The 22,490-nt window shown below is 42.8% G+C and overlaps 3 protein-coding genes and 1 long non-coding RNA gene across 4 annotated transcripts; 2 read left to right on the top strand and 2 right to left on the bottom strand.

The window, feature by feature from the left end:
- Positions 1–1,124: 1,124 nt before the first annotated feature.
- On the bottom strand, positions 1,125–11,478 carry unc119a1 (unc-119 lipid binding chaperone a1; the record flags this gene model as incomplete). Its single annotated transcript, XM_084467173.1, has 5 exons — positions 11,098–11,478; positions 2,522–2,635; positions 2,174–2,267; positions 1,411–1,583; positions 1,125–1,237 (listed from the first exon to the last, which is right to left on the bottom strand). The coding sequence occupies exons 1-5, from the start codon at positions 11,372–11,374 to the stop codon at positions 1,125–1,127; spliced, it is 771 nt and encodes a 256-aa protein (XP_084323299.1). The 5' UTR covers positions 11,375–11,478.
- A 1,211-nt stretch (positions 11,479–12,689) lies between these two features.
- Positions 12,690–13,973, bottom strand: crybb1l3 (crystallin, beta B1, like 3; the record flags this gene model as incomplete). The annotated part of the gene is made up of 5 exons (XM_084466344.1): positions 12,690–12,858; positions 12,964–13,106; positions 13,409–13,541; positions 13,687–13,805; positions 13,908–13,973. 5 exons carry the CDS (start codon positions 13,971–13,973, stop codon positions 12,690–12,692), a joined length of 630 nt encoding a protein of 209 aa, XP_084322470.1.
- A 1,286-nt stretch (positions 13,974–15,259) lies between these two features.
- Positions 15,260–16,606, top strand: LOC311341684. Its single transcript, XR_014633354.1, has 3 exons — positions 15,260–15,391; positions 16,121–16,290; positions 16,456–16,606. It is a non-coding gene; the product is annotated as an uncharacterized lncRNA (long non-coding RNA).
- A 540-nt stretch (positions 16,607–17,146) lies between these two features.
- Positions 17,147–19,631, top strand: cryba1a (crystallin, beta A1a; the record flags this gene model as incomplete). Its single annotated transcript, XM_084466680.1, has 5 exons — positions 17,147–17,185; positions 17,288–17,406; positions 18,263–18,404; positions 18,679–18,821; positions 19,314–19,631. The coding sequence occupies 5 exons, from the start codon at positions 17,147–17,149 to the stop codon at positions 19,459–19,461; spliced, it is 591 nt and encodes a 196-aa protein (XP_084322806.1). The 3' UTR covers positions 19,462–19,631.
- Between the last annotated feature and the right edge of the window lie 2,859 nt (positions 19,632–22,490).

The following is a 22,490-nucleotide window of genomic DNA, read 5'->3' on the forward strand; positions in this document are numbered from 1 at the left end:
TAAAAAGAACCAAAGCAAAGCTGTTGCTCTGGGATGTGATGTGGGTAGGGGATGAAGGCGACACACACCTTGCTTTATGGTTTCACCTCCCACCTCACTGCCTCCTCTGCTGGTCAACAGGACATTGAACGTAGAATAAGTAAAACCCACTAAGAAGACACACACTATGGTGTATATAAATATATATTTAGTATACACTACACGTGAACCTCCTAAAATGGCATAATTTGGTTGGTTCGCAATCTTGGTATATTGCGCAATATCCCGAGATTGAGATTTCAAACTCGGGATATTGTTTTCGGAGCGCGCGTGAAGTGTTATCTTGTTTATTTTTGGAGTGTTCATGTGTAGTATATACTAAAACAATTATTTACCTCAGGCTCCGTGAATAGTGGGGAATAGCCCCCACTATTCACTTCGCCTTTGGCGAATAATTGTTAAATAAATATATATATATATATATATATATATATATATATATATACTGTATATATATATATATATATATATGACTTTGTGTCTCTGTGTGTCTGCATACATACGATTGCACACACGGATACTTACTGTATGCAAACACACTAAGGCAAACTAACAAATACCATAGGACAGAGTCTGTAGATAAGTCTGTAGTTAAGTTAAGAGCATCCACCAGGATGTGGCGGGGGGGAGGTGGATGGTGCAGAGGTGAGGTCAGAGTTTACTGAATTAAGCATGTGCTCATCTCAGAGAAGTCCTCAACCGCTGATTTTCTATACAGTTGGATTTCATTTAGCTCTAAAATAACGAGTGATCAGGGGTCACAGAGGGATACAGGGGTCACCAGGGGTCATAAAGTGATACTGGGGTCATGGGCCGATGTGGGGGTCAGGGAGTGATACAGAGGTCATGGAGTGATACGGGGGTCATGGTGGGATACAGGGGTCAACAGGGCTCATCGAGTGATACAGGGGTCATGAAGTATTTACAGGTTCTTGACGTAACAGAGGGGTCATGGAGTGAGAGAGGGCTCATGGAGTGATACAGCTGTCATGTGGGTGACACGGGCTTATATTCTGAATTGGGTCGGTCAGAGCAGAATAATAGTGATATAATCATAATAATCCTCATGGTGTCCCGCTGGGCCCCTATGCCCCCCCGCTGTAGGAGTAGTCGGCCTTGTTGTGCATCACCAGCTGGTTGTCCACAAAGTAGAAGCTGTCGGACTGCGTCTCATAAGGGTGCAGGATCATCTCGCGCACTGGTGGTAGGAACACACACTCGGCAACGTCACAACACATACACATCTTGAGGTTTAATTATATTACTGTGTTAGTATTGTTATTGTACATGCATTTATTCTTATTTGCGTCTCTATGTGTGTCTTTGAAAGCTTCTGTGTGTGTGTGTGTGTGTGTCCGCCAAGCTACTCACTGATGTCCTCAGACAGCGCGGGGAACTCGTAGATGTGTTCGCACGTGTTCTTGCTGCTGGGCATGCAGAAGCCAAACTCAAAGTCAAAGCTCTTCAGCAGCTGCTCGCGGAAGTAGTGCCTCTCGATCATCCGGAAGTTGTTGATGGGTGTGTCTCCCACCGTGAACTCCACCCTGGCAGAGGAGAGAACCGTCCAGGCGGACCACGTGAGTACACTACTGTTTGATACAGGTCCTGGGTGCAACCAATTCAACATATAACATAGCAAACCAGTGTGTTGGTTGAGCATTGAGACTAGTTTCAAATTAATTAATGATGACGGTTAAGATTGGTTATACTGACAATATGTTTGAATACATAAGTGTTTATTTTCCATCAAGTAGGTTTAAGGGAGTTGACTCTGATGTTTTGGCAAAAGCTTCAACTTGATAGTGTACTCGACTCAAACAGAAAAACATTACAGAATACTACAAAATATTATTGTATGGAATATGGTGTCTGTCATCAGGTGTGTGATTTCCTCATAGCTACAAGAGGTGAAGGCCTATTGAAATGTGGATGAATGGGTATTCATTTTTTTTATTTGTTGTAATGATTTAACACATTCTCTATCAATATATTAAAATGTTATTGAACACCTGCTTTTCCAATACCATGTGACCCATCTGCAGTTGTATGCCACACACACACACACACACACACACACACACACACACACATATTTTGGTGCAATGGGATGCTATCACTCATTGTCCAAACTTACGTGGCTCCAACCTGCCGTAGGTGAAGGAAGGCCGGTGTGAACTGGTATCGGACAAACCGGCCAGCATTAGGGTCACAGTCCTTTCTACAGCCCGCTACAGAAACACACAAGGATTACATGATCTATTGCTATGAGAGTATATCATTGAATCGATTTTCTATTCTTGACCTGTGACCAAATACCATCATCTACTACCACAATGGACAAAACATTGACTGCATCCAAGTCTGTTTTCAAGATGTTTAAAATTAAATAATAATGGATTTATTATGAAACAAAAGACTTTGCTGGGATCAACCAATCACTGACGTTCTGGCATTTCCACTCCAGTTGTGGTAGCAAGCTCACCTGGCATTGGAGGTTTAGTAATCTCAAACAGTACTGTGCCGGTCTCCATGTCCCGGATCTTAAACCTGGTGAAGTCGATCATGTGGACATTCTGCTCTGGAGAACAGAGGTAATCTGAAACAAACACGCAAACATGCATTAGATGTGATCATATGTTTCAGTGCATGGCATTCTCCCATACATCTATGACACCACTAAAGCTATTAGACTAACTTACGGGATTAGTCCTTTGCACGTTTAAGAACTAAGTATCATTCACACTTAGGTCAGCTGGTAGTGAGCTTGCATCCCTATTTTATGTCTCACAGATGCATCTACTCATAGATTAATCCTTCCCATAGAAAACTGTGCAAAGACTAAGTCACATGTATCATCATGGAGTATTAAACAAATACACTCTATATATCCTATAATACCAGTCACTTGGCAGGCGAAAGATTTGCATAAATTCCCATCTTTGCATTGACTTAGTATGTATTTGCGGCCTGCCTGTGCTTTTGGTGTGAACGCACTATAAGGCTATTTGCACCGGTCCAAACTGTCAAGATGCGATGTTGACATAACCACCCTTCCCTGGTTCCCATGACCAGTGTAATCCATCCTCTGCTCCATCCCCGCCAGACACTCAGTGTGAGAACACCCCTAACACAAAAACATGATATTTTATTAACAATATTGGTGTGTAGTGTGTGAGCTAGCCAGACAAACAGAGAGAGAGAGCGAGAGAGAGAGAGAGAGAGAGATTGAGGGACACATAGACTCCACTGCTGTTCCCGATGGGGTAGGATTAGTAACTAAGAGGCTTATATTGTTTTACCATCACGTGGATTGATTGGTATACACAATAAACGCACACGCACACACACGCATTCACACACATGCACGCACACACACACACACACACACACACACACACACACACACACACACACACACACACACACACACACACACACACACATATTCTCTATCTTCGGTTGAGCTTGGAAGCAGATGGGCCAAAAAGGCTTTAGCCAATCTCTAGGGGATATTTTTAGGCTAGGTGTGAGTGTGTGTGTGTGGGGGGGGGGGGGGAGACTGTGTGTGTGTGTGTGTGTGTGTGTGTGTGTGTGTGTGTTTGTGTATGTGCACTTTTTTCTTTAAAGGATTTGGATCCATAAACTCAAGTCCCAGGGCCGTGCTAACGGTTATTGGTTGTAGATCATTCTGAATTATCATAGATCCTTCCCAAGGTCAGAGGTATCATCATTATAATAATCAAAACATCTCTCAGCCAAATTGGCATCTCCTCACTTATAATCTCTTTACAACACACATTACATTACATTACATACATTACATTACATTACATTATATACACTAAGACAAATAATAGTGTGTGTATCAAACTTTCTCCCCATTTTCTTTTTATTGTTTTACATTACAACATTCAATATTTCTGTCTCATCTGATAATATCCCATTTTATTCGAGCAAACTAATCTCATACTGTGACACTCCAACAAATGTAGCTCCAGTAGACCCTCAGGTGATAAAGTAGTGTATTATAGTGTATATGATTCAATAGGTTGCTCTTCACATCAGTGGCGGCTGGTGGTTTTTAAAGTGAGGGAGGAAGGACTGCGTGCTTGGTTGCCATTGGCCTGCTTGCACTGTTAGTGGCATATGGTGGCATAAGTATGTGAGAATCAAGTTGTTTCAGAGTGTTTTGGTGAACTACAAAATAGCAGAGAGAGATAATTATGTGAATAAAATTTATACAAATCCACCAGTGGCAGCATTGTACTTTGAAAGCTGGTGGGCAGCATGTCTTGGACTACAAGGGCAGGAGGAAAGGATGCAAAGCCAATTAGTCAAACCAGGCCTACTCTTGATTTGTAAAACTAAATAAAAAAATCTGGGCCTATCATTGGGCCTATTTTTGCCCTCAATGACTGAAGCTATTGGTTGTAATTTGGCTATGTTTATTTTCAGCTACAATTGTTTTAAGAAAAATTAAGACATAAGACCAAAAGTGATGCCATTTGCATGCATCATGCTCTGAATCATTCACTAACATCCTTTCCACAATATTAAACAGAACGGTCAGAGTAACAAACATTGTTTGAGGCAAATGTGGATGTTAATGGATGTTTCAGAATGTTGGTCATGGTGTTAAGCCAAATAAGATTGAGGGACTACATTTATAGATCAAGTCAATCCTCCTCGCTGTTTGTGTTGCAAAGATATCAGTGACCTGGTCGTACCAAACAGGATATTTTTTAGAGTGTAACTCCACGTTTTTGCCACCCTTTCAGACGGCTTGGTAACCCAACGGTGGAGTGCTGAAAAATAGGTAGATTCAGCACATTTATTTCAGCTGAATTTTGGTGGTGGAAACGCCAATATAAGCGAACCGAACCGTACCGCTCGGTGGAAATGCCAATAAGCGAACAGAGCCGCACTGTACCGCAACGAACAGTAGCGCACTGCTCAGTGGAAACGAGGCATAGGAGCAGGTTTGTTGGTTCTCGTAGCCTAGAGACTTGAGGGGATAAACCCTCCCTCCGGGCTGCTCCACAGCCAGGGCTCCTGCTTATTGGTTCATAGCGCAGCCAGGGCTCCAGCCTATTTGTGAATAGATGTTGACACGATTCAGATCCCTTAGCTAGTCCCACCCACTCAGAGGAGGACTTTCCTCCTCTCTCCCATTGACCCCCATGTTATCCACCGGCTGCTAGTAGTTCCCGAGAAATGAATGGGAGTCAATGGAGGCTATAAGCGATAATATTCAATAAGTGATAGGGGGTGCTAATATCCCTTTACCCGGGGAAACGAACATTACATATACAAAGGCATTAAAGTAGTCATATTTAAGGGCATTAATTCATTACAGTAGTCTGGGCAATCTACACTTTTTATTCTCAACAATGTTAAGGAGGATCTTCCTCCCTCTCCTCACTGGAGAAGCCTCCACTGTGCAGTAAGTGTCGTCTGCACTGATACCAGTTGTTACGTGATCTTCTCACTGGTTAAATCTCAGCCAGTTGAACTAGGAGGTAATAAGGGAGGTCTGACTACATCACATGCCTGCTGGACTTGGTGTCAACAGATTTCCACGTAAGCCGCTCTGACTCACAAATGGCAACTCTTTCTCCGTTGCCTCCACACTGTAAGAGGGTTAGGCGGTTGCAGTGTGATGCAGTGCCTTTTAGTTCTGCTTCCTATTCCCATGGGCGGCTTATCCTTCTGATAATATCACTGGAGAGCAACTAAAAACTCTGAGCTCCTACTTGAGGCTATTTCTGCTAAATCATTAACAAAAAGGGAGGGAAAAAAGGTAAGAATAAAGAAATAATAAGCATTTCCTATAAGAGGAAATGCACATTTCAACGGAAAGGCACAAGGGACAAAGATGTAACCCTATGATACAACAGAACACTGGCCTCCAGAATTTGTTTAGATTCAATAATTATCATTTCATGATCATGATGATTCAGATGAATGATATGAATCACATCGTATTCATGATTAGCATTAATAATTAGCATACACAATAAAAAGAAGGTTCCATGCTGTGACTCACATTTGTTCTCTATAATGACTTGATGTTTTTAGCATATAAGGGGTGCAACTCTAACTGTGCCATCTGAAATATTCTATCTAATTATAGGCCAGTCACCAGCCACCAATCCTTCATCTAATTCAAATAAAGATTACAATTGTAATTATATTGTATGTATGTTATGTAAGACTGAAACATGCATGTTTACAGCGTTATCGACCCATCAGCTTCAAGTTGTTCCATCAAAACGTTATGTCTGACTTTACAGGCTGACAGCAGGCAGCAACAACAAGACATCACCATGTGAACAAACAGAGCCCTCTGGTCATTATGTAATACAGGAAGTCACCTCAAATCATGTGAGGTTCTAGCTACACTGACATGTACTCAAGAAGTCTACTACAGTACTAAAGTAAAGAATATTGTGTGTGTGTGTGTGTGTGTGTGTGTCCACGTAATGTGCTAGAGAGAGAAAAAGCAAGAGATAGACAGCATAACAAAGAAAAAGATTTAGTGATGGAGAGCATACGAGAGATTAGTAGAGTGAAAGAGAGACAAAGAGAGAGAGAGAGCATAAGAGAAAAAGAGAGAGAGAGAGAGCGAAAGTGAGAGATAGAGTGGGATAGAGAGCGAAAGAGACAGAAAGTGAAAGAGAGATGGAAAGAGAGAGGGATAAAGTGAAAGAGGGATGGAGGGGAATTGAAAAAGAGAGGGATAGTGTGAAAGAAAGTGAGAGGGATAGAAAGTTAAAGAGAGATTGACCATGCATAAATACACATCTTTAGCTGCAGTATTTGTGAGTGTTAACCTCGCTCTATAGGTGCAACTTACATTGTTCTCTGTTTGAAAATTGTACACACATATAACACTTATGGCTTTATCCAGTACAAAGAGCATTGAGAATTCTAAGAGTTCAGTCTTTTGAAGCATTTATGTTTGTTGTTGCCATGAATCATTTTTGTCTCTGCGTCTGTTATTAAAGATCAAACACGAAGGAGATGCTTGTTTCCAGAACATGCTTTAACCAAAACTTTGGCAGACTGCCAAAGAAACCCGTCCTAGTAAAACATAATCACACAGATCAGTTCATATCACGCCGCATCATATGACTGGAAATGCATTTTATTCAATCAATTCAATACTAACAGATTTTCGGAACATTTGCCTGGGTCACAAGTTGTGTTGTTGCTAATGTGGTTGGCAAGTGGCTAAACATTTTTCCATGTGCACTTCACACAACCGTGCATGTACCAACACACACTTGCACATACACGCACACATGCATGCACATTTGCAGACATTTGCACACACACAGACACACACACACACACACACACACACACACACACACACACACACAGATTTTCTCCAGTGTGCACACGTCAAGTGCTCCACTTCACTTCCTTTAACACTGTCACCTAGCAACCCTCTTTGTGATGGTGTGCCAGCTGGATTAGCTTGTCGTTTCCCTCCTCCTCGTCCACCTGGCCGCTGTGAATCAACCAGCTCAGTGACTGGGACACAAAGTTGCAGTTTTTTTGCAAGTCTCTGGTGCCCATACTGTAAATTAGAAAGGGAATGGGGCAACGCTGACATAACTCAACAATTTACCTCCATTGGATTAGTTCCATGGTTACCGACAGTTAAATATTTGAACAAATCCGATTGGCAAAATGGTTTCCAAGTGCTTTTCTGTTCCTCACATTTAAGAGAACAAACTAAGGAAACGAATGACAGGTCTTTAGACGTATATGACATATGAAGACATGCATAATTAAATAAACACAAGGACAGTTATTCCCTTTGGTAGCCACTGCAAGGGGGAGACATGTTCTAGAATGCTGTGTGGCTATAAAGGCACACAATGTCTGACATAACATACATCCGTAAGTAGCATTCATACAGACCCGGGAGGCTTCCGTTTATAGGCCCTTAATCCCTGAGATTAGGTCTAGAGTTAGCGACTTTTCTGCCACAGGGTTTGGCTCCAGATTAGGTTTTTCTTCTTCTCTACAAAATATTATCATGGCAGCTGGTTCACGACCACACATGCACAGGAGATGCATGTAGATATGCTGGCGTTGTGTCTGGATCAGACTAAGATATGGCGGTAGGGAGAGACCGGACGTGTTTACCCTGCATGACGTCAGGGTGCAGATGTAAATGGGAAAGGGGTTGTTCCGTTTCATATCAGGTGCCTGTAGGCGACTGGCATGCTGTTTCATGGAGAGGATGCGGTTTTAGCAGCTGAATGCAGATGAGATCGATTCTCTTATCTTCCTCGGGCTTGAAGGAGAGAATAGACGGAGAATCATTGTGCTGACAACGCCTGGTGGTGCCTGAGGACATATAGTTTGGATATGGTTTCAGAGGCAGGATTTATGTGCTCTCCCAACACTATTAAAGTAATGACATAATAGGTGAGGGTGAAGCTGTTTAACATAATGTTTGAATAGTTCAATCAGAAAAGAGATAGAATATGTGCACTGTCCAGGTAGGACAAGGCCCATATCGAACACTTTATTTTATTATTCTATTTTATATATTCAATGCTATAAAAAAAATTGAGTTTAAAACCTCTCATGCACCATATGGTATTTCTGTACTGATTGTAAATGGGCTCACTTGTTATGAATCAGTGTTCTGACTGAAGGGCCTGATTACGCTGTTTCTGAAACAATTTCCATGTATTTTGCAATGAAACATAAAATAAATAAATAATGTAAACCAGAAAAGCAATGTTACATATAATTTCAGTGTCTGTCTTAGCAGAGTGAAATAGTGAACCAGAGTGAAAGAGGGAAAGATAGTAAAGAGGGAAATAGAGTGAAGTAGAGTGAAAGAGAGTAAGCCCTACGATGAGAACCAGAGCTTCCTGTTATCGTTAGCCGTTAGCATATAAATCATTTACATTTTAAACATTTCTGAACAATGGTCTTCTTAACCTTTCATCTCCTTACCGGAAACCATCCCCCCTCGGCCGTTGCCTATATTCTGCTGTCTGTTGTTTGAGAAGGCCATGGTGTGACTTCAGATGGACATCATAAGCCTGTCTAGTTTAATTCCCTACTGGGTGCCCGAGGATTTGTACTACCATCACAGTGGATTTATTAGGTTGTCGAAGCAGGCGACGGTAAACATCTGACTGTATTTTATGTCTGTGCAGGACATTGTTCTGTACGAGGGAAAAAACCTTCTGCATTTTAATGGCGTCACAAAGCCAGTGGGTCTGTGTTGTGGTGGGTTGAGTGTGATCTCTGGCCCAGCAGTAATGCCCAGCCTGGTGCTAAGGTCTTAAGGCTACATCTCTCACCAGTGCAACGAGAAGCTTGGAGGGGACCATGACAAGAGGAGGATATTACTGCATGCTGCTGCATGCTTTATAAGAATATCTGAAATAATATATATATTTAATCCTTTATTCATATTTTATATTTAATTTTTTATTTGTATTTTATATTTTATATATATATATATATATATATATATATATCATGTGAAACACAATGGTAATACTCAAGGATGCGCACAAACAAACACACACACACACACAGGCACACACACACACACACACACATACACACACACACACACACACACACACACACACACATATGACCATCCACCCTTACACCCAGCGACTCATCTTTCTCTCGGCTAGAGGAATAAAGAAGGCTTCCTTAGGGGCTGGTATATAAATGTACATTTTGTACAACTATTTGAACAACAGTTTTCAACAGGACTTCATATTCATTTGAATTGTATTCAATATCAAGAAACTTTGAACGTAACAACACTGAAAATTGTTGTAAGGAAGAGATTTTGATGTATTTGTTGTGATACATTGAGTTTGGCTGAGAATGAAAGGTGAACCAACATCTTTGCCCGCCAATCCAGTTGCTCCAATTCCAACATGGCAGCCGCTGGTTTAACAACAGCAAATTCTGCTTGGATTCCGACATCATAAATGAACTGAAGCTTATCTGGTCATACAAAATGCCACATTTCAAATGTGTCACATGAGAGTAGAGATAATACTGCCATTATACTCGTTTTTTTTTTCTATCTCACTGCTGCAGTCCTGTTAATGTATTTCCACAGAGGGGTTCCTCAACCATCAGGACCATGTGAGTGCATGTGTTTATCTGTGGTGTTTATGTGTGTGTGTGTGTGTGTGTGTGTGTGTGTGTGTGTGTGTGTGTGGTGCTTGTGTGCATGCGTGTGTGTGAGCACAGTGTGTTGGCACGCTTTCATAGATTTGTGCCATAGGGGATGTGTGTGTGACGGAGGGGGGGTTGTATGTGTTGTGTGTGTGTGTGTGTGTGTGTGTGTGTGTGTGTGTGTGTGTGTGTGTGTGTGTGTGTGTGTGTGTGTGTGTGTGTGTGTGTGTGTTATCCCGGTACACTCTGTTGGTGATAAGCTGACTGCTGGTCACTGCTCTCAATGTGAAATGAAATGAAGTCACTGTTCCTAAGGAAAAGACTGACATAGGGAAATGAAATGTTCCACCACAGTCTCAATATGTCAGACTTCCTCGTGAAAAGTCTGACAGTGGACCGTTTTGAGACAATGATCAGTGAGGTATTATTTAATCTTTAATAAATGTACTTATTTTGAATATATTGCAGGCTTTTCACGGGCTAGCTCAAGCTGTTTTTCGCTGTCCCCACATCGTGCAAGTTATGGACCCATACACGCGAAGAGAGAGAGGGGGGGGGGGGGGATCACTCAACAAGCTGTTAGTCCTTACTGTGATATATCTAACGTCACAGAACGAGTTGCCCTTTAGTACGTCCTCCAGCTCCTTTTATTAAGTGTCGCTGTCCATGGTATCGACGTACCCTACCACTCAGAGGTATCAGACGTATACATGAACCGTTCTGAACCAGATGGCAGAATATGGACACTTCACGACCACCCCAGCTGATCGAGGGCACCGTGGATGCTCGACTATTGTATGATCTACGGTATATACGATTGAATATAAAAGCATTGGCCAGCCATCCTTGCTAAACTAATGTTAGTTCACTTACTTTGGGTGATCTTCTGTAGCCCGAGCACATCATCGGGCGAGATGATAGAATTTGTGAGCAATTCGTCCTCCTTGGTGCTTGGCACACCCGTGTCCGAATTGCAGCCTTGTTTCACTTTCATTTCTGCGGGCGCGTTTTGCTGCAGCCGATCGGGACAAGGTTTGCTGGTGCTCTCGGTGCCTCCGTCGCCACCACTAGTCGTATTAGCTCGGGCCGATTTAGTGGAGTTGGAGCTGTTAATACACACAGCTTCTGAGCTGTTACAAGAATAGCTCATTCTCCGTGCCTCCTCCTCCTCGTCCTCCCCCTTCCTCCCGATCTGCTATGGATGCTAATCAGCACCGGGGCTCCGAGCTCGACTCAAGCAGGCCGTTCGTCTCTTAACAGGTATTTAATCTTAGTCCGTTTGGCTCCTTGAAAACCGACTGACCCTGATTTGGTTGGCTACGTCTGCCCGATGCACCTCACTCCTGCAGCGCGCGGAGTGTCCGCCTGGTGGAGCCACCACTGTAGCAACTCAAGCGGTGATAGGCTGCCCGAACGTCATCCTTTCTCCTAGTAGACCATACTGACATTATTCAAAATATAGCTCCTATACCTTTTATGTAGGCTATTAGGTATTTTCTTGCTTAATGATCCAACATTATTTAACTTTTACTTTATTTAGCTGACTTGGTTATCTAATATTATTGTTGTGTTAGTTTCTAATGCTATTTATTGGCCTACATTCGTTTTTAATTAATTTAGAAATGTGATAGGGAATTTATATTTTCAGCTCAATTAAATAAAAAAAATGTTTAAAGACATTCTAAGATAAGTTGTAAATATGAAACAGAAAATCAAATGATACAGCAAGTATTTTCTTTAAAATGTTTTTTATTTCATTAATTTAATTCATTTTCAGTGGAAAGTTGCTTTCCAGATGCCAGCATCCCTGAGAAAGTGTAAAATACGAATCTAATGGCCTGCCTCATCAATGAGGTGGAGGAGGTCAGCCAAAAGATCATAACAGGTGTGAAAACTACCTTGAACAGCAGTATGTAACAGGCCCGAACCACAGGCTTACTACCACATCAACGACTAGATGTCGAGGTTCTGTAGTTGCCCTGATGGACCAGAGACCGTTAGGGTATACTGCCCCCTTTCTGCATGACAGTCGTACTGCAGGAGGGTTGAGGAGGGCTGAGAGCTGTCCATGGTAGTGTAATGTGTGAAGTAAGTGACTTAAGTGTCCATCCCTTAAACTCGGTGCATCTCAGTAGAAGGAGAACAATTTAAAGAACATGCTCATGGTTCATCTATAGATACAGCAAGAAACGCATTCGCAAAAGCAGATGTAAAAAAAATCAGGTTGCGTTAATAAACACAAACGATTTTAACAACTTCATCTGCCCAATTCCACATAATCCCTTCCCCTTCATTCTCTGAAATGCATATTTGTGCTAAAATGGTGTGAGGTCTTCAGACAAAGAGCTTTGCTGTCACTTTTCCCGCTGTCACCCTGAAAAGTCTTTCTACAGAACACAGGTCCCAGGTGGTCCTCCAGGGTGGTGGCACCCTGGCTTTTCTCTCCTGCTGCTGCTGTTGTGCCTCTAGTTGCTCATCTCGAAGCAGCCCCTGCGGTGTGTCTGCATGTCCCTCACTCTGCGCATGGACTGAATCTGGGGGTGGTTGGCGCCCCACTCATTCCACTGCTTGTAAGATCCCATCTCCAGCACATACTGGTAACCACGGTAGCCAGGGTACTGGTAGCCCACCCAGCTGTTGAACAGAGAGAGAGCGAGAGAGGGAGATTGCGTTTGTCATGGTGTTTCGATCTCAGGTCCATGTTTTTGTATTATCTCTGTCATTTCCTAGAATACTTACGTTCCACCGGTGACCTGGATGCTAGAAACGCGATCCTGGAAACCGTAAGACCACAGGCTGGGAATGTCCTCGTCGCTAACCTCCATCTTGCGGCCCTCGAAGTTCATGGACTCGTACAGGCAGATCTTGTGGTCCTGGGGGTCCTACAGGGGTCATAAGAGCAGGTTGGTTACACTGTATTGATGAGGATATTTACACCAGAACATATTAGTGGTGGGGCAGAGGTAGAGTAGCTTTTGTTTTCTATCATTTTTCATTTGAGCCTCACAACCTCATTCAAACATGCACAGAAGACACTATCACTATGGAAATGTCCAAAGCAGATGTTTGATGAATAATGTTTTGATGCATTCATCGAAGAAGTAATGCAGGAATGAGAGATTGGATTGGAGGGAAGGAAATGCAACACAAACAAACAATGGACAAACGTAGCAGAATGACTCACCATGCGGACGGGCCTGACAGACATCATGCGGTCACACCTGTAGCTGTTGGACCAGGTATCCCAGCGGGGGTACTCTCCCTTCTCCAGCATGAACATCTCTCCGGTCATGTTCTGCATCTCATAACCCACCCAGCTGGTGAAGAGGAGGTTGGGGGTGGGGGGGGAACAAGGACATAAGGATGAATACACAAACATTCAAATACACCCAGACTCAGAGTGATCCCAAACAGGGCTATAAAGGAGCAGTGGCGGTGGAGGGTTGGTGCCGGCTGACTCACGGTCCACACTCCACCCTGATGGATCCGATCTTGTCGAAGTTCTTCTCGCACAGGTTGCGGCACTCGGCGCTGATGTCCATCCTGCGGCCCTGGAAGTTCTCGTACTCGTAGATGTACATCTGGGGGACAAACGAGCATGTCACTTCCTGTTGCTCTCAAGCGGAGTCACATGGCTTCAGGTGAGGTGGATTAGTGGAAGGGGTGGATGTTGGAGGACCTACCTTGTGAGAGCGCATCCCCATGGCGGAGGAACTGCCCATGCTGCCCTGAGCTCCAGAATGAGACATGATGTGATCTAGTCTGGGGAGGAGAGACAGGGAACTGTCGGTTACTAGATGTGTATATTCTGGCCATTGTTTTAAGCATAATTGAAAAAGCATGCAAAAATCAGTCACTGTGTTTTACAGCAGTGTTTATGCATATATCTTAGGCAGGATAGGCATGTTTGAGCTATATGCCTACCATTATTCCTAGGATTTCTCTACAGTGGAATTTTGGGTCTATTTTTCTACTCCTAAATTTGTATGTTCAATGGTCAAAGTAGAAAATTACCCTTTTTTTTAATTGGAGTAGGCCAAATATTGAACTTCATGAATGTGTTATATTCCAATCAATAAATTGTACGAATTTTCCAGTGTTCTTAAAACCAAATGCACCACATCATGTTGCTTGAGCCAAACACCATTACTCACAACATCAACAATATGTGACAGTAATATAAACTGTCCTACACCTGACCTTTCCCATTTTGTCAAACCAACATTTGACGGCAATATTCCAAATCCACAGTCCGAAATCAAGAAATACCGATAGATCCTTTCTCTTTGCTAGGAATGAAACTTTAAATATAGATCCACAAATAGATCACATTTCGACTATCAACTCAGTATATTTTTAGTTCCAAGTGTTTCTGAGAGGAGAGCTACAGAGCTGAATTGAGCTGAAACTTACAGAGCAGTGCGTGTTCAAAGTGATCGCTGGTAGGGAAGTGATGTACTTTGGCTGTTTGGGGAGGGATATATATATGTACATTACATATCCAACCACGTTCTATAGCTCTACACAATCTCTCTCCTGATTGGCTGAGAGGAATTGGGTGCATTGTGGGGGGTGGGGGGGGGGATGAGAGGGGTCATGGGTCACGCTGTTCACTAGTGACTCACTACCGCTGACACAACCGCTTGTTTTGTTGTGCAGCAGCGGGGACTCACTGTCAGCAGAAACAACTCACATCTCCTTTAAACCTGCAGCACAGTCCACACACACACACACACACACACACCACACACACACACACACACACACACACACACACACACACACACACACACACACGCATACACACATGCATACACCCACATGTGCCCACACACATTCCCACACAGACACACCCCCACACACACACACATCAATGAATCAAATGAACCAAGGTTATTCCTACTCCTGATAATGTGTTTTTGTGTGCATGTGTATTTATTTATCTCAGCATTGTTACTTTTGACTTCCTAGCCATGTTGCCATTCTCTTTTCATGTGTGTCTATTTCATCATTTCTGTGTTTTGTATTCTCTCCAGCAGGACCCCATTGTCTGTCTCTCTTTTGGGCTGGTGCCATTGTGGGGCGGCTGGGCTCAAAGCCTTTGATCCATGTGTGTGTTAATGTGCTGACCTCAGGCGGCCACCCCTCTATTCTGCAGTAACCTCTGGTGGGTTTGTGCCTCATTTCATCATGGGAGCAAATGCCTTCCAATACGTACTCACAAAGCATATGTTGACAGTGAATGTATGCATCGGTAGAAACAGTCACGGTTATGTGCAAGAATGTGACCCGCTACCTTTTTAGGATGTTACTTTATGTTGTATTTATTTGTCAAGACAAATGTTAGTTGTACACCTTGTCATTGTTTTTTTTGTCAAAAGTAATGCTATCAGATTCTGATCATGTATGGTGTATGGTGAATGTTAGACGTATTGTCAGATTTGTGTAATCAGACAGCACAAACACTTAATGTATTTGTAATACAAAAAAAAATTAAGATGTTTTTAATGTAATTTCACTGTCATTCTATATTGTGAAAAATAATCAAATCAAATGAGGTAATCATTAAAATCCAAATATTCCCAAGGTAACACTCTATGCTTTAATTGCTTGTTAACACATTCCACACAATCTATTTAAATTATCTATTTACTTATTCAACATTAGATTTGAAACAAAGCGTGATCCCTGCCTGGGATACGCCTCCTTCATCTGTGTGTGTGTGTGTGTGTGTGTGTGTGTGTGTGTGTGTGTACGTACGTACGTACGTACGTATGGCCGTGTGTGTGTGTGTGTGTGTGTGTGTGTGTGTGTGTGTGTGTACATACGTATGTATGGCCGTGTGTGTGTGTGTGTGTGTGTGTGTGTGTGTGTGTGTGTGTGTGTGTGTGTAAAGCATTCTCTTGGTAGGGAGGCGGGCCTTTGTGTTCCAGGCATGTTACTCGCATGGCTGAGCGTGGCATGCTCAGGCACATGCGTGAAAAGCTGAAAGGAGAAGGTTGAGGTCAGCTGAGGTGATCACACTCAGATTAAAGACAGGGTAAAGAGATGGGCCAATATTGCTGTGTGAGTACCATCCTACTGTCTGCACGAACCTCCCACTATTAGCCACTATTTACTGCTGTTCATTACCATTGAATGTATGCTATACTATATGCCCCTCATTTCCTTTATATTTCTAATATTTTGTGTGTACTAATGTTTTTCTCCTCCTCCTTCCTGTGCTGGAAGGAGGCTGAGATGGGATATTTTCTGGACGTATTTGGACCTGGATGGCCACACCGGCTCTGGGCACCATGCCCTCTGGCCAGTCCCTGCAGCCAACAACCCAAAGCCCGGTGGCTCAGTTCTAGACAATGGACAGCCAAGCAATGTGCTGACTCCTTCCCCGAGCCCCAGGACCGGTAGGCTTCCAGGACCGACATGTATAAATAGACCTGTGATGTCGGTAGGTCAGGACATGGTTTGACTGTGAGCACTGAGCACCAATTCAGGTAAGGCCCCTTCACACCGTTCAGCTCTTAGCATGAGAGGCATGCCGCTGTCAGGTTACAATGGACGTCAGGTGTCTTTGTCGTTTTTGTCGAGTCTGTAGCGCGTAGAGGGAGGTGCTGTTGCATGGCTGGGATCTGCTAGTGACACCTCTGGATGGATGATAGTATTGACACTGCTTTGTTTCTAACCTTAACGGGCAATAGTATTAACGTATCAGTTGCAGTCAAAGTAAAGGTACAATTAACATATGCTTCACACTTTGGCTATTAATTAAAACACGCTTTTATTTGACACATGTAATTTGTATATTACGTTTTAGTGTAGCATATTCATTCAATTGCAAAACCGAAACCACCATGCACCCTTGTAATTCCTTGTAATTCCTCTCTTTCCACTGTAGATTAATCAGCACAAGAGTTGTGACAGAATGGCTTTGACTAATCCCAACCCAATGGGACCATGGAAGGTATGTGTTTATAATAATGTTAATGATTCAATAGATGTATAAAGTTCCACCCATCAGGGTATGCAGGTTCCATGTGTCATTCCGTACATGTGCGTTCTCCAGATCACTGTGTACGACCAGGAGCACTTCCAGGGCAAGCGCATGGAGTTCACCGCCTCATGCCAGAACGCCATGGAGTGTGGCTTCGACAACATCCGTTCCCTGAAGGTCGAGTGTGGAGCGTGAGTCCAGTCTGATGCTCTGAAGACACCCTACACTATAGGACAGCATGCAGACATAAAACACCACCTCTGGGTGGATTAGACATATAATATAAACTCCATCCATTCTCATCCTCACCCCCATCCACATCGTCAAACCGCTTATCCGGGGTCGGGTCGCGGCGGCAGTAGTTCAAGCAGGGGGCCCCAGACTTCCCTTTCCCGGGCTACATTGACCAGCTCTGACAGGGGGGATCCCGAGGCGTTCCCAGGCCAGTGTTGAGATATAATCTCTCCACCTAGTCCTGGGTCTTGCCCGAGGCCTCCTCCCCACTGGTCGTGCCTGGAACACCTCCCCAGAGAGGCGCCCAGTGGGCATCCTTACCAGATGCCCGAACCACCTCAACTGACTCCTTTCTAAGCAGAGGAGCAGCGGCTCTAATCCGAGTTCCTCACGGATGGCTGAGCTTCTCACCCTATCCCTAAGGGAGACGCCAGCCATCCTCCTGAGAAAACCCATCTCGGCCGCTTGTACCTGTGATTTTGTCCTTTCATCATCACCCATCCCTCATGTCTGGATATAATATGCCGATGCCAATGGGTTCGGTCTGCCCATAGGCATGACTGAGCAATGGGCCTTACTCCCACCGGCTGGGCTCATTAATGAGCCATATCAAAAAACAAGCTCAAGTTCCTTCTGAGAAAAAGCGTCTGCTAAAGGTCTTAAATACTTCAATAGTATGAATCCATATTTGATAAGCCAACTCAATTCTTTCAACAACTCACAGATGCAGCCTCCATGTTCTGTAGCTCCACTAATATCCTCTGTCTCTACGTCTCTCCGTATGCATGTGTGTGTGTGTGTGTGTGTGTGTAGCTGGTTGGGCTATGAGCACTCCAGCTTCAACGGGCAGCAGTTCGTCTTGGAGAGGGGAGAGTACCCTCGCTGGGAGTCCTGGAGTGGCAGCAACGCCTATCACATCGAGAGGATGATGTCCTTCCGCCCCATCTGCTCTGCAGTGAGTCTCGGCGTGGACCTTTGGCGCTTCCTCTCTGCCACCCTTCTGCTATTCATGAAGTCTGAAAATATACCATTTGCATTTCCTCCTCCGCTCAACAAGTTTGGAGGAAATGCAAAGAGGCGCCGCAAGACGTTTCTTTGTTTCATATTGTCGATTCAAAATATATTATTTAGAGTCCCATTCACAACATCTGACTAAAATATCTGGTGATGTCCCAGAATTCATCCTACGTGGAAGTGTAATTCTGGTCTTTGCGCACCTGTCCTTCCAGAGCCACAAGGAGTCTAAGATGGTGGTGTTCGAGAAGGAGAACTTCATTGGCAAGCAGTGGGAGATGAACGACGACTACCCCTCCCTCCAAGCCATGGGCTGGGCCAACAATGAGATTGGGTCCATGCAGGTGCAAAGTGGAGCGTGAGTATCCGTCCACCTGAAGTATCGCTCTCATTCAGTTGTGTGGAAATGTGTCCTCATTTTGTAATGCATGCAAAAAACATTGAATGTGCAATCCGTAGATCTTATAATATTATAATAACATTATTTTTCACAAACATTGAACAGTGAACTATAGCAAAGAAAAGAAGAAAATAAAATAATATTCTAGTCCAGAAAACCAATGGGTTTCTATTATATAATAATTTAGTGTTTTTTTCTTTTACCAATATATTGAACTATATTTTATAGGTAATAGTCTAGTCTCTTTTGGTATTCCTCGATCAAAATACAATGTGCCACTTGTTGACACCAAAATGAGCAAAGTCAATGTACATCAAGATGAAATGCAGTATAGTAATCTAGAGCAGCTCTATTTTTTAAAACAGTTATTTTAATACTAGCTCTGCATTCAATATTATCATTGAATTGATCCCTTTCTCCTGCCTGGTCCTTCACCCGTCTGTCTTTCAGCTGGGTGTGCTACCAGTTCCCAGGTTACCGTGGTTACCAGTACATCATGGAGTGTGACCGTCATGGTGGAGAGTACAAACACTACAGGGAGTGGGGTTCCCATGCTCAGACCTTCCAGCTGCAGTCTCTGCGCAGAATCCAGCAGTGAGCCCAGCATCCTCCTGTCCCCTAACCCTCTCATCTGTCCCTCTACCATCTTCTCCTCTTCCTTCCTCCGATCATTTTAGGGCTTGGGCAGTTCTGTCAGACCTCTGTAAAAAGAGGATGACTGACACTTCTGCTGTGTTTACATTCCCTTAAGCTGTGTTATTACAAAAGGTTAATAACGAAAGAGTAGATGCCAAAGAACAAGCTAATTTGATGGAATTAAATTGCCAATTACCCATTTAGAGGAGAAATAGCGCTCTCTGCTGGTGGTAGTGGGATAGTGAGGCTAACTGCTCATGGTTTTGATGCAGAGCACGCTTCTCTTGCAGAATTCACTGAGCAAAAACAAATTAGCAAAAACAAAGTGGAAAATAAAAACAAGATATTAACTTTCTCTGATGTCATGTGTCTTTCAGTTTGTTTAGGGTATAATAAAATATTGCTTGCTTTTGAAAAACACACACACACACACACACACACACACACGAACAAACAAACCTAATGTTGAGGAAATCCATTACCGTAAGTGTCTTCACTTTAGCGATATATTCTGCTGCTACTTTTTTAATTAATAAACTACAGGTATACCAATTGCGGTCATGCTCCCTATAGGCCAATATTACTATCAATTATTCTGCCAGATCACTTTTAAGCCTTAGCCATAATCACACATCAATATTACATTACTATTACTCCATTTGAAATCGGTTTGGACTGAATCCCTTTAGTTCAGCTATTCTATATTTTTGAAACTATTTAACTAATTAGACAAAAATATTTAATCCCAAAGTAATAACTAACACATCAATGCTGACACTCCTATAAGGCAAATGCTAAATTGAATTAATCCATTGTTTCAACAGATCAACACTTTAATTAAAACACAACAAATGGTTGCTCGTTTTAGCAGTCATTATTGTTGTTGTTGTTGTTGTCGTCGTTGTGGCTCTTCAGCTCAAGCCAATTCACTGTTTTATGTATAGCCCTTAATCCCACAGTTACAGTCTCAAAGGATTTCACGGCCACATTTAATGACACCCCCTATGCCCCCCAAAGAGCAAGGATAGGCCTACACTCCCTTAATTATCATGGAAAGACTTGGGAAGGAAAGCAGAAAGATGGATCGCTCCTTCTAGGGATGGTTTGGAGTGCATATTGATAGATTGTTTGGAAACTGAAAATTTAACATGAGTGCCCATGGTGGTGAGGTAGAAGTGCTGGTGAGTAAGCCGGTAGCTGTCAGGTGGGGTGGCCACACGTCCAGTCATGATCACACCAACTAAACCAAAGAACGCCCAAGGGTCAGGGGAGACACTTACACTTCATTAACACTTTTTATCTTTCTCACATTTAGTTCAGCTATTCAATCCTTTTTAAACCTCTTTTACATCATTACACTTATTACAGTTGTTGTCATACTTAATTCAAACTTTCAACTTTGTTCAAACGTTATCACTTTAGCTATTTGAATAAATTGTTTTATACTTTATTTGATTCCAATTATTTTAGCTTTTTAAAACGGTGTGCATGTTTATGTTGTGGTGTGCATGTTCAACCTCACTTTGCACTACGAGACTCACCGCATTTTCTGCAGGCATTGCATTCATATATTATTCAAATATGTAATTAAATTAAAGAGCCAGTGAACCATAAACCGTTTTTTTAAACGTGGTAATATGTGTTATATGATCGTCAACATAGTAACGTGGAACGTTCAAAAACAGTTTTGCAGAGACTGGCAAAAAACGAAAGAATTTGAATCATGTTTTTACGGTCTTATTTTAGTAACAGTGACAAAAATGCAAAGATGACTATGTTGACGATCATATAAGACATATTGCCCCGTTAAAAAAAAAGAAAAAACGGGTTTTGGTTCACTGCCTCTAAAGCTGACCCCACACTACAAGATAAATGTCCCGATATCGTGGCCGATTTGCCCCTTACGAGAATCGGGGTGGCGTTCCCATGGCAGCCGAATCGGGACGAAAATCGGCCAAGATTATCCTGTCTGCCGTAGTGTTCTAAGATAGAATCTCATAAACTTAAGACCTCCCGATCTCAAAATCGGGGTTATCCAACATGTTAGATATTTTCGGCATGTTGAGTGTGTAGTCAACATAATAGCGACGCACGCACACACAAACACACACGCAAAACACACACACACACACACAAATATTTATTTAAAAACGAAAATATCTGTTTTAGTGCATGTGTGTTAAATTAAATGTTTTTAAATCTTAAACAAATTCCGTTGCAAATAGGAGGCGCGCAGCATCAATATCCTAACACAGACACATTTTGCAGATTGTAAATTGACATGATACATTGTAAACGTTCACAATCCTGCTCTATGCTCTGTGATATTTTGTTTATCATCATTTCTATTAACTTCTGCGAGGCGCATAAAGTGGTCATGTTCATGTAGATCGGTCGTCTGCCCGTCTATTGCGCGTATCACACATGAGCAGATATTGCACACAACGTCAGTCGTGTCCCTTGGCTGTCCTATTTGTTGTATATTTGTTGATGTTGTTATTGTCATGCGTGTTCTGGTTATTTGCGCATGATTAAACATGAGTCTTTATATGGCGATAAAACAAAGCTTTGTTGCGTTTTTTTTCCTTCTTTTTGAAGTGGGGATCGGGGGTGCGCCAACCCGGTTGGGACGTAAAGGGGGTGCGCAGGAAAAAAAGTTTGGGAACCGCTGCTCTAGATCTACAATCTCTTGTCTCTCGATCTCTTGTCTCGTGCTGGATGACGTAGCCTACACGGCCGAGAATCGGATAAGATTATCCTGTAGTGTGTGGTGTTCCGTCTTGTGTTCTAATCTTATGTAGGATCGGAGAGCAAAAATCGGCTGCGATTCAGTGTGTGGTGTACTCCGACTCAAAAATCGCATAAAATTATCGCATTAGATAAAAAAATCGTGTAGTGTGGGGCAGCCTTAAAATGATATATGAATGAAGCTCCGCCTACAGTTGACGTCACACGGAAGCCGCCTCTCCGAGGCTTCAGGGAAGTTGTGGC

The sequence above is a fragment of the Micromesistius poutassou genome (genome assembly GCF_964030765.1).
Source record: "Micromesistius poutassou genome assembly, chromosome: 4".
Classification (NCBI taxonomy): domain Eukaryota; kingdom Metazoa; phylum Chordata; class Actinopteri; order Gadiformes; family Gadidae; genus Micromesistius; species Micromesistius poutassou.